This window comes from Balaenoptera acutorostrata, chromosome 13, assembly GCF_949987535.1.
Source record: "Balaenoptera acutorostrata chromosome 13, mBalAcu1.1, whole genome shotgun sequence".
Lineage (NCBI taxonomy): Eukaryota > Metazoa > Chordata > Mammalia > Artiodactyla > Balaenopteridae > Balaenoptera > Balaenoptera acutorostrata.
This window is the reverse complement of record NC_080076.1, coordinates 12,813,236-12,825,543: the sequence shown is the minus strand read 5'-3', so window position 1 is coordinate 12,825,543 and position 12,308 is coordinate 12,813,236. Positions and strand designations below refer to the sequence as shown.

At 40.6% G+C, this 12,308-nt stretch overlaps 1 protein-coding gene across 2 annotated transcripts; it reads right to left on the bottom strand.

Annotated features, from left to right (window-relative positions):
- Positions 1-5,604: 5,604 nt before the first annotated feature.
- LOC130704638 (serpin B3-like) lies at positions 5,605-12,100 on the bottom strand. 2 transcript variants are annotated; one of them, XM_057526956.1, is made up of 7 exons: positions 11,936-12,100; positions 11,229-11,297; positions 9,739-9,867; positions 9,306-9,423; positions 8,055-8,197; positions 7,602-7,757; positions 5,605-6,009 (listed from the first exon to the last, which is right to left on the bottom strand). In XM_057526956.1, exons 1-7 carry the CDS (start codon positions 12,098-12,100, stop codon positions 5,605-5,607), a joined length of 1,185 nt encoding a protein of 394 aa, XP_057382939.1. The 2 variants fall into 2 exon arrangements, with proteins under 2 accessions (XP_057382939.1, XP_057382940.1); XM_057526957.1 differs by having other exon boundaries at positions 11,241-11,297.
- Between the last annotated feature and the right edge of the window lie 208 nt (positions 12,101-12,308).

Sequence of the window (12,308 nt, the reverse complement as noted above, 5' to 3'; positions counted from 1 at the left end):
CGGTCACCTGCTTCCTCTCAGCGAGGTTGCCAAACAATGGCTGCATTTCTTTACCAAAGGCTGCAGATCTTATCGGGCAGCTTTTCTGCAGCTACAGCTACTTTCTCTGGATTTTGGTCAGCATTCCTGCCCTTGCCATGTGCGTCTAGGGATGGCAATTTCCCCCTACAGTTGCTAGCCATGGGTTGCTTCACCATCCTTTCTTGGTTTCTCTTAGCCCTGACCATACTTTGTATAGTCGCTTTGTTAAACTTTCCTGAATTACCCAGTTTGACTGTGTCATTTGTTTTCTGCTAGAGCCTTGACTCTTACGGTAAGTAAATGGCTTTGGGAAAAACATCTTGGAATGGAATTTTTGGGATCAGGTTGGTCCCATATTGAGAAGAAATGTGCTGAGAGGAGATGGGGGAGTGGTGTAGGGCAAGGCACATGTAGCACCAAATTCGGGATGGAGGCAAGACGTGAAGCGCAGGTGTAAGACGGGTGTTGGGACATCAGAGGCTGTGGTGCTTAGTAGCTATTGTGACAAGTTGTGGGATCAGCTGCTTTGTTATGATGGGCGTGGGAAAGTCATTCAGCAGAAATTGAAAAACAATGTTAAGGGAGAGAGTAGGGTGGCAGGGAGAGAAGGAGAGGGAGAAAGAGAGGGTGAGAGAGCTTAGAAGGGAGGAAACTGGACAGGGAGAAGCAGAGACTGAATCCGCTGAAGTGGACGGTGCGTCATGGAACCATGACAGTTCCCTGTATCTGAGGGTGGGAGGCTCCCACTAAGGCTTCACATGAAGGTCATGTGAAGGTCTTCACATGAGAGTGATTCTAACGGTGCCTACAGAGTTATTTCTATTGTATGAGATTTTCAACATCGCAAGTGTGTGTGTTCTCCTCCCCAAAATTTATCTGCCTAAAAATGTCCTGTGTTCACAGCGGCAGGTTTCCCAACTCTACCGCATTTCACAAAAGAAAAGCAAATTGTCACCTCCTTCACATCTTACTGATGAGAGGTGCCCGGGAACTACAAAGACAAAGCTCTTTTACTGATTAATCAAGACACACAAACCCACTCATAGGGCTTCTGCCTCCCCTATTTTCTACCGATTCCTATAACGTGTGAAGAGTGGGATGTCAGAAGGGTAGTATTTTAGCGCGCATTTAGGCATTCTGAATTAAGAATATACATAAATTAAGGCAAGGTGACAGTGGGAGTAATGACAATTTTTCAGTAATAACATAACTTCTTCTTCTCTTTCACTGTTGTCTAGATTGGGTTCCTTTGGAGACTCAACCAGAAGAGCACCTCAAAAACTACTGAAACTAAGTATGCTTTTTCCACCCATGTGTTTACACATGACAAATTCTTTTCTGCTGTTCCTGATACTTAATCAGGCACAAGAAAATCAGACTACCATATGACCCAGCAATCCCACTACTGGGCTATACGCTGAGAAAACCATAATTCAAAAAGAGTCATGGACCACAATGTTCACTGCAGCACTATTTACAAGAGCCAGGACATGGGAGCAACCTAAATGTCCATCGACAGATGAATGGATAAAGAAGATGTGGCACATATACAGAACGGACTATTACTCAGACATAAAAAGGAATGAAACTGAGTTTATTTGGAGTGAGCTGGATGGACCCAGAGTCTGTCATACAGAGTGAAGTAAGTCAAAGAGAAAAACAAATACCGTATGCATACGCATATGTATAGAACCTAGAAAAATGGTACTGATGAACCTAGTGGTAGGCCAGGAATAAAGATGCAGACATTGAGAACGGACTTGAGGACACAGGGGGCGAAGGGGAGGCTGAGACATGGTGAGAGAGTAGCATTGACATATATACACTACCAAATGTAAAATAGATAGCTAGTGGGAAGCAGCCGCATAGCACAGGGAGATCAGCTCGGTGCTTTGTGATGACCTAGAGGGGTGGGACAGGGAGGGTGGGAGGGAGGCCCAAGAGGGAGGGAATATGGGGATATATGTATACATACGGCTGATTCACTTTGTTGTACAGCAGAAACTAAGACAATATTGTAAAGCAAATATACTCCAATAAAGATATATATATATAAAAGAAATACCAAAAAACTGGAAAGTTTATTGGGTTATAGAGGTTTAAGATATTTTGGATAAAAGCCATGAAGAAAACCTATGAAATTTCATGCGATATGGTTTGTATTATTCAACTAATATAAAAAATCCGTTTCATCAATCCCATCATAAATATTTTCTCCTATGGAAGTGACTCCTCATTTATTTCATCTCTAAAAATGTTTAATGAGTCAATCTGCTATTAACAAATTTCAAGATTCTATGTCAGATGCCGAACCAATGAGTATTTAGCAGTATCCATATTTATCTTAAGTGAAAAAGCACAGAGAATTTATGCTGCGGTGCATCTCATCAAGATATGGTATTTCAATAAAATATTAGATTTCGTGTTTAATAAGTATTCATTAAATTTTTGTATGTTTTTCTTCGTATTTCCCATGATCGTATTGCTCCGTTTCAAAGGTCTCTTTTGTATTGAGATGTAACTACTCTCACTCATAGTATAAAATTGTCATATAAGTGGAATTCTATAACATGTACATTTTCTGTTCAGCTTCTTCTTTGCACAGCATAGGGTGTGGGAGTTTTATCCATGTTGCTGCAGGAATCAGTAGTTTCTTCCTGTTTACCTGTAAGTGCAATTCTTTTGCTTGTAATTGTTCACCAGCTGTTAAAAATTTGAGGTCTTGCCAGCGTTTTGGTTGTTAAAATAAGGCTTCAATGAACATTTGCATACTAGTCCTTTTGTGGCGAATGTATTTACATGCCTTGGGGAAAATCAAGGTGTGGAATAACTGGATCATAATTACTGGATTAGTATACGTTTAACTTTCTAAGAAAGTACTGATGCATGTCTCTTTGGACACTTGAAGAAGACTTTCTCTAGAATTGCATTGCTCAGCCATGAAGATTTACAATTTTCTGGAGGGACATCACCCACATGGCAGTGTAGGAGACCCCAGCCTCCACTCCCCCTCAGAGGTCAACAATGAGACAGCTCTCCTTGAACAAAAACAGCTCACAAAGAAGAAATGGTAATGTGAAAGAGGTGTCAGCCCAAGCTGTGGTGGTGGCCATTTTGCAGAAAATAAGTGTGTCAAACCCACACGTTGTACACCTTCAACTCACTCAATGTTATGGGTCAATTATATCTCAATAAAGCTGGAACAAATAAAATTGCATGACTGTTTTGTGAAGTGGTTGCAGCTTTTGGGTCCGAACCAGTGGTGTAGGAGAGCTCTGGTTGATCTACATTCTCTCCACACGGGGTTTGACCAGTCTTGGTGTTTTAACTTTGGCCACTCCAATGGGGACGAGGTGGTATCTTGTGGGGAGGTATTTTGTATTTACATGTATTTCTTTATTACACTTCTATTATATTTATTTTCATTTTTAAAACCACATAACATGTTGATTTTTACTACTTTCCATTCAAAAATAACTTTATTGATGTATGATTGATATAGAAAGTGCCGTACATATTTAATGTATGCAACTTCATGAGTTTTGAGATGTGTATACATATGTGAAACCATCACACTAATCTATGTATTAAGTATATCCATCACCTCCAAAAGATTTTTCCTGCCCTAAGAAAAGTTATGTTTTAGGAAATAACAATTGTCAATACTTGTCCTTTATATTTTGGTGTATTTCAGGGTCATATATTGGCATTCCTTTCTTCTCACTTTATTCTCTCCCAGTATGATCCCATCTTTGCCTTTAGCTACAGTTACTGTATTTCTCTCGGTATCTCTAAAATTTGTATCATCTCTATTACTTACCAGTTCATATCCCAGTTCTGAGTTCTAGACTCTTCAATTCTTGACATGGGTTACAGAGCACTTCATGTTTTGGTAACAGCTCACCTCTTCAACCTCATCATGCTCTACAATTTTGAATTTTCATATATGATAATGTATTTCTAAATTACCTTTTCTACGTGTGGTGGGTCACTTGCACTTTGCTCAAAAGAAGAAGAAAGGAAAAGTAACAAATGACAAAAATGACAAGAAAATGGGAGAAAATATTTGCAAACGAAGCAACTGACAAAGGATTAATCCGCAAAATATACAAGCAGGTCATTCAGCTCAATATCAAAAAACCAAACAACCTTATCCAAAAATGGGCAGAAGACCTAAATAGACATTTCTCCAAAGAAGATATACAGATGGCCAAGAAGCACATGAAAGGATGCTCAGCATCACTAATCATTAGAGAAATTCAACTCAAAACTACAATGAGGTATCACCTCACACCAGTCAGAATGGCCATCATCAAAAAATTCTACAAACAATCAATGCTGGAGAGGGTGTGGAGAAAAGGGAACTCTCTTGCACTTGTGGTGGGAATGTAAGTTGATACAGCCACTATGGAGAACAGTACGGAGGTTGCTAAAAAAAGTAAAACTGGAACTAGCATATGACCCAGCAATCCCATTACTGGGCATATACCCTGAGAAAACCATAATTCAAAAAGAGTCATGTACCACAATTTTCACTGCAGCACTATTTACAATAGCCAGGACAAGGAAGCAACCTAAGTGTCCATCGACAGATGAATGGATAAAGAAGATGTGGCACATATATACAATGGAATATTACTCAGCCATAAAAAGAAACAAAATTGAGGTACTTGTAGTGAGGTGGATGGACCTAGAGTCTGTCATACAGGGTGAAGTAAGTCAGAAAGAGAAAAACAAATATGCTAACATGTATATATGGAATCTTAAAAAAAAAAAAGGTTCTGATGAACCTAGGGGCAGGACAGGAATAAAGACACAGACGTAGAGAATGGACTTGAGGACACAGGGAGGGGGAAGGGTAAGCTGGGACGAAGTGAGAGAGTGGCATTGATATATATACACGACCAAATGTAAAATAGATAGCTAGTGGGAAGCAGCTGCATACATAGCACAGGGAGAGCAGCTCGGTGCTCTGTGATCACCTAGAGGGGTGGGATTGGGAGAGGGGGAGGGAGATGCAAGAGGGAGGGGATATGGGAATATATGTATACATATAGCTGATTCACTTTGATTTTCTTTGTTATACAGCAGAAACTAAAATAACACTGTCAAGCAATTATACTCCAATAAAGATGTTAAAAAAAAGAATGACAAGAATAAGTCATTGTTTTATTGATAATGCATTTCACAAAATCAAAAAATTTAGACATGTAAGGGTCCCATATATCACCTAAATTCAAATAAATGTGTCTAAGTGAATAGTTTTGAATAGTAGATATAATTTCTGAAATAGGAGGTATGATATTTCAAACTTTGTAGAATATAGAGTGTTGAAATAACCTTTTAGAATATACTGAACATCTTGTGCGAAGAGGAGTTACGATGGGGAGACAGAGTAGGTTTACATGGGTTTGTAGAAAGAGAGAGACAGACAGACATGGTATTTCAACCAACACATTCTTAGTGATGACTATATGAGTTTGGAAAGGAAAATGAATCAAAGAGAACCTGTTACTTCCAGCAATCAAGGTTCGGGAACAGCTCTGTGAATGTCCCCCGAGTGTAGCCGCTGGCTAATCACATCTAAGGGGAAGAGACTCTGCCATAGAAGAGGATGCTGTTGGTCTTGTTGTGCTTGATGAAGAACAGGAAAGGGTGGTCACAACGGAAACTGTCTGCAATTCTACTTGAGTAATAAACAGCTTCTACTCCAGTCGCAGCTGCGGCCTCCGTGCCCTCCTCATTCACCTCCACGAAGGACTTGTGGATGACTTTTGACAACACCAGATCTCGTCTCCCGGTCATGCCTGAGAAGTTGGCTTTCTCCTTATTGAAGGCGTCCACCATCCCCAGGGCTTCCAACGTGGCCTGGAGGTCATAGCTCTCCTCCACTTTGAACCGAGGTAGGTGTAAATCCACGTGTCTCTCCCTCATATTCTGTGGGCTCGTCCACTCTATTAACTTCTCAGCAGTGAGTTGATCTTCAAGCTATAACAATGGAAAAAGGAAAAACTGGCACGATTGTCAGTGGACATGGAGCCCCCCTTAACATTGGATTGAAACGTGGAAATTCTTTAGCAGTAAACATAAATACAGGAGATTCAGTTGATATGGTTTTATCTGAGGAGGTAAAAATAACAGAGTCCTGAATATATATTATATAATCAAAAAATGTTCTTATATTTTCATGACTTTGCTATTTTTATGTATATATGTACACATGAATAATATATGCATATGTATAAATATCTATACAAATGTATATAGGTATAATATATATGCACACATATATGCAACAGAATGGTGAAATAAAATTATTTGTAGAAGATGAGCCATCCACTTCTTAGGCTTGTTCTCTATTTCGTGCTTCACTTTCAAATAACCTCTTGTCAATGTTCTTTCGTCCATAAATGTTTACATAGTGCATTTACAGCGTATAGCCTACTTTTATTCCTTTTTCTTGCCTCATTTATTTGTAAACTTTTCCTGTATGGATATATATTTCTCTAATCAAGTTTACATTGTTACATAATACTATCATTAAATTGATATTCAGTATATATATCTTTACTTAATATCTTTTAAGCATTCACTGCATGTCAGTCCCTAACCTAACCGAAGGTAATGCAAACATGTACCATTTTTCCTCATTTAAAAGTTTGCATTATTTTGAGCCACTTCTGTCCAAAAGCTTTTCCCCTGTTTAGACTTGTTGTTATAGGATAAAATCCTAGCACTGAGATTCCCTATGTCATTGATAATGGGGAATTTAGAGCTGAAGCCGAAATATTCTGATGACTCTTCACATTTATTGCCATGTTGCTTTCCCTAAGAATTTCCAGTTTCCAGTGTTACGAGATATGTATTTTGAGTGTGGCAAGTTTACTGCCGCTTCTGCATCATCATCGACTATTACAGTAATTGCTTATGGCCTTTTATGGAATGTCCTTTTATGCCAGATATTGTTATTGATATTTTTACATATTAACTTTATTATAACAATGCTAACAGGAAAATTCTATAATCACCCCCTTTTTTGAAATCTTAGCAATGAGGCTCTGAATGAGCCTTTGGTCCATTTTGAGCACTTAGGGACCAAATACTTCAAAATTGAAAAGTGGGCATCAAGATAATCTATTTGTCCACGGTCTACAGAAGCACTGTGAATTAGTGGGCAATATGTAACCACTTTGTTTTTTTAATTTCCTTATTTTACTTGTGAGTGAACTTGCAAATATTTCTATGTGTCACCTATGTATGAGTGTTCATTTCCTTGTCTTCAAATGAGTGGACTGGAATATATCAGAGGTTCCTATGGTTGCAAAATAGTTCTGTGTGTATCTAGGTATATTTTTTTTGTGAACTGACATTCCATAGTTTCATCAGAATATTAATGTGACCTGTGAGGTACAGATACACTATTTGCATCATACTGTGATCCCTAAGGTATTGATTTTATTTTTTTGTTGTTTCCTTGAGCTCTGCCAGCCACTAGCACCAGTGTATGAGCAGCCCGTACGAGCAGTGTCTCACTAGGAATGTAAGCAATAGTAGGCAGCATTGGAGGTACCAGCTTTTACCTTCTGCAGACCATCTAGTTCATTGGGCAGCAGCACCATCATGCTTAGCTCTTGGCCTTTGTACGGTATTTCCAGGATCTTGACTTGCATGTCCTCCAGTGACGTGAAATTGAAATCATCGGTTTGTTTCATCATCTGCACAGATTTGCTTGTATCCTGCAATAAATTCATGTGGCAAAAAATGCTAAGTGAGCATAAGTCAGAAAGAAAGATAATATTATTGTAATACCAAACACACCCTCCTTCTAAGAGATGATCTCGGAAATCTGTGAATTAGAGACAAGAGTTTCTTCAAGGACTCCCAACGAAATAAAGTAAAAAAGAAAAAAAAGGCAAGAAAATAAACCTTGACAACTATCTTCTACCCACAGTTATATATTAATTACTATGTATTTAAATTTCATACTGCCTGTGTTGCTATGTTACGTCATATACATAATTTACAGACAATACCTTGTTCAGCCAAAATTTTTCCTCCCCAGTATTTTCTTTCTTAAATTTCTGGCACCACTGCCCTTTGAAATAGACTGCGTTCACCAGAACCAGAACGGTGAAGCTACCAAGAGAGTCTTCGGGAAAGAGATCCTTGATTTTTTCTGCAAAGAAGGAAAATCAAAGGTTTGTCATGAAAAGCACAAGTGGTTTGTCTGGAAGATGCTTTGAGAGGTACAACGGATGACTAAATATTCGCACAAATCACCGCATTAGGGACTCTGTGCCCGATTGTTCACGAGGTGAAGCTTTCCTCCTGGTACCAGCCTGATGGAGTCGCCCTCATGCAGACCCCCCTTCTTCTGACTGGGAACGTGTTTGGTCTCTGTGCTGACATCAGTCACCTCACACTGCATTCTGATGAACTGATGTCAGCTGATGTTTCCACTGGTCAGTTTTCCCCCTCCCTCCCTACCACCCTCCCTGTCCCCTCAATAACCCCCACCCTCCCTTGTTTCCTCCATCCTTCCTTCTATTCTTTTCTTCTTCACTTTCTTCTTTGCTTTCTATTTTTTCAAACTTGAACTCACTGCTCAGAGGAAATGGGCCTGAATGTTCTTTAGGACAAATGACATGAACGCTAAAATCGAAAACATGTACTCAAACACCATTTCCCGGGGTGACTTTGTCTTCATTTGCCAGGTTGAGTTGCTGTAGGTTTGGCCTGTATTTAGGATGGGAGGTAGGATATGGTGCGTGGAATGGAGACATCATCCAGCCGCCTTCCGTGTTTGGGGAGGACAGCTGCGACCATCCCTGCAGGATGCGGGGATGGGGAAGTGGTCAGGCTGCTCCTGCTGCAGATGGCAGGAAGGGTGGTTTGCAGGAGAGCGGCTCGTTTCCCAGTTAACAAAGGATAAGGGAACCCTTTCAATATTATCTCTTAGGGATCATAATCCAGACGTTCAGCCTTGAATTTAAAGAAAAAATGCGAATCAACATGAAGTTTGGCAGAGAGTTGGGATCCGTAGAGATACTGTCACCCACAGACTCAGCTGAGTTTCCAGGTAGCTGGTCCTGGGATCCCTCCTGGGCTCCCCTTGTTTCTCTCCACACTGACGTGGACAATTCCACCCTCTGCAGTGCCCTCCTCCATCTTCTGTAATCTCATCTCACCCCGGCTCCTGGCACCCCATGCAGGGGCCAGCACAGCGTTCACACACAGTGGGGACTCTACAGTGATTTTTAAGGAGTGACTCTCTCATAACTTACCATTAGTTTGGCTTTCCACCCAGGAATTAATCATCTTCCGACTCTCTTCTGCAGCATTGTCAAAATCAGCAGATTCCACACTGGCTAGGTAAAATTTCTTAACATTATCCATGTATGCCTATGGCATGGGCAGGAAGAAAAGGAGGGATTAAGAGTAATTTGACAGTAACTGTGTAGGTATTCCCAGATTAAACTGTGTTCAATGATGACCAAAGAGAGTACCTGAAACGATCCTTACACCCACTTCCCCGGTGGGTTGTCAGGCTCTGGGACACTCCAGTGGGGGGCGTCGTGGTCCAGGAGCTGAATGCCCCTGGGGCAAATGCTCCCCATGTGGGTCAGCCAGGCTCCTCTGCCTCCCCCTCCCCCATTAGGAGATGGGATCAGAGGACCCAGGATGCAGACCAAAGGTGTGACAGGTCATGAAACTTACCTGCAGAAACAGAAAAGTCTTTTTTCCATAGAGCCTGTTGGCTATGTTCAGCTCATAGGCGTCAGTGGATTTCTTTAAGTCAGTCAGAAGGTTTTGAAATTGATGATGAATATATCCTGGCTTTTCAACCTTCAAACACCAGAAAGTGAGCTCATTGGATTCTCATTGTACATAAATACTACACCCCCATAGGTCTGTGAGCTCCGTACCTAGAGTTTGGTATCCCCACGGACGACATTGGTTGCTATCTCCCCATATATGGTGTATTTTACCGGAAGTACCCTTCATAATCCTTCCATTCAATCTTCCAGGTAATTCTTCCTTCCTGCTCTAACACACTCCAGTCTTTTCTCTTTTGAACTAGAGATGCAGCACCATTCCACTATTGGATTGTGTTTTAATTGTCTCAAATGTTTTGGGACCAGCTAAAACTTAAACTCCTTTGAGTGAGAACCATAGTGCATCTCTAACAGTCATCAACTGTATGAGAACATGAAATTTGTATATTGCCCTATGTTATGGCATGAAGCCCTGTTTTACTCCTTGGAGGGATTATTTTCTAAGACCCCTTGATTGTGCTCTTTGGCTGTTCATTATGCCAGTCACTCTGAAGTAGGAGCAGTGTGTCTTTGGTACACTGCTAAGAGCTGTACATCAGCCTGTCTAAGTCTTTAGTTCAATTGACATGAAAACAAGAGAGTTCAGAGAACTAAGAAACTTCTCCAAGGAGACAGAGCCAATTTTTCAACTCACGCTTATCTCACCCAGAACCTTCCCCTTGCTAACTAAGAGTTTTGGACTATTTAGGCTACCAACCATAATTCTCACTCAATCATTTTCCAAAAAATAGTGGATCATATGCTTATTGCTCTTACTCTAATTTAGAGGTTAATTAAAATTATATAATTTTAGCAACATATTGTGATTACTATAGTTATTATTATTCTATAATAATAATATATAACGTTTATTGGGGTTTCTGTCTTCTAGGTACTGTTGTCCTGTTTCACATGTAGTTGCATGTCTTGCAGCAGACTGTTTATTGCTCCTAGTTAATATGTATGAAGTCAAATTGTGGCTCAGAGCAGTTGTATTTTGCCACGTTCCCCATTCCTGAACAGAAGAGCACAATTGGAAGCTCCTGAGTTCCCTGGCGGCCTAGTGGTTAGGATTCCGGGCTTTCATGGCCCGGGTTCAAGCCCTGGCTGGGGAAGTGAGATCCTGCCAGCTGTGTGGCATGGCACAAAAACCATTCTTCAGTTTGAAGCTCCTTTGGGTTTCAGAACCCTTGCTCTTAAGAACATGCTACTCTCCTTTCAAGAAAACAAATATATAGAAGAAATAAGTACATAATATGATATGAGAAACAACTCTGTCCAATCTATTTTGCTTAAGATGTCCCCTAAAAATTGGCCTTTCCCTGTTTATCTGAAATTCCCAGTTTAAACTCTGACCCTCTTGGATATGTGATCTCCTTCTAGATTCAATGCTCTGTGACTCACGGGATCAAATGTAGTTCCTTCTTTCTTGCTCTCTGCGATTTCATTAAAGTGCAGGACCTGGAGGAGACAGAGAGTGGGACAAGGAAACTTTAGAGATCTATGTACCCCAGAGTAAATAAAAAAGAAAGAAAAGAAGGAAGGAAGGAAGAAAGAAGGAAGGAAGGAAAGAAAGAATGCAAACAAACAAACAAAACAAAATGCCAAATCAAAAAAAAAAGAAAAACAAACCCAAAAAGAAAGAAAGGAAAAGAACAAAGAAATGTTCCATGCAAGCATTTGCTCCTTGAAAAACACAACCTGCATGTGAAAAGCACAAAGCTGGTTGATCACCAGCCAGTTCAAAGAATCCTGATTCATTTTTCATCCATTGCTGAGGAAACATGTAAAGATGACTCCCATGGATTTTAGTCAATGTACCACTTCTACCTGAACTCTGCCATTTAAAGCCTCACCTGTGGTCACTGGGCAGTTGTAGGGTTCATCCCAGCTCCCAAGGGAAGTCTCCGCACAGGCAAGAGAAGGGGCAGATCATTGGGGGGAGAGCATATGCTCCCACATCCCTGTGCCCGCCCAGTCATTGGGAGTTTGCAGCTTGCTCTGCTACCCCTGGGGACAGCCAGATCTGTGATCATCTGCACAGAAGCCGACAGAGAAACCAGGACAAACTGGTAAATGTAAAGGAAGCTGCGACCTACCTTCTGGATTTCTGATGCCGTGTGTTCTCGGGCCCCCAAGGAAGTCATGGCTAAGGCTGACATGATACTCAAAGGGCAAAAGAAGATATTTTCCCTCCCTGATTGTCTGATCTGTTGGAACAGGTCGACTGCAAAGTGGTTGATTCCTTCACCGAGTGAACTCATGGTGGCTTGATGTGGTCTGGAATTCCTGGAGAAGCATCAAATTTATTTTATAATGAGTTTTTTGAGGGGAAGGTTAGTCTGTAATAAAATTTTCATAAGAAATGCCTTATATGTGGGTTGTGGGATTCTGAAAACTGTAGCTTCCTTCCTTTTACTTTTAAAGCTTTTTTCACTGTACATGTATATACTTCATAATTAGAAGACTATG

Excerpts from the sequence above, each read along its gene's own strand:
- LOC130704638 (XM_057526956.1), bottom strand. The coding sequence starts at position 12,100 with ATGAGTTCACTCGGTGAAGGAATCAACCACTTTGCAGTCGACCTGTTC. Across the intron at positions 11,298-11,935 it reads CGGCATCAGAAATCCAGAAG|GTCCTGCACTTTAATGAAAT; the intron begins GTAGGTCGCAGC and ends TGTCTCCTCCAG. Across the intron at positions 7,758-8,054 it reads AAAAATTTTGGCTGAACAAG|GATACAAGCAAATCTGTGCA; the intron begins GTATTGTCTGTA and ends AATTTATTGCAG.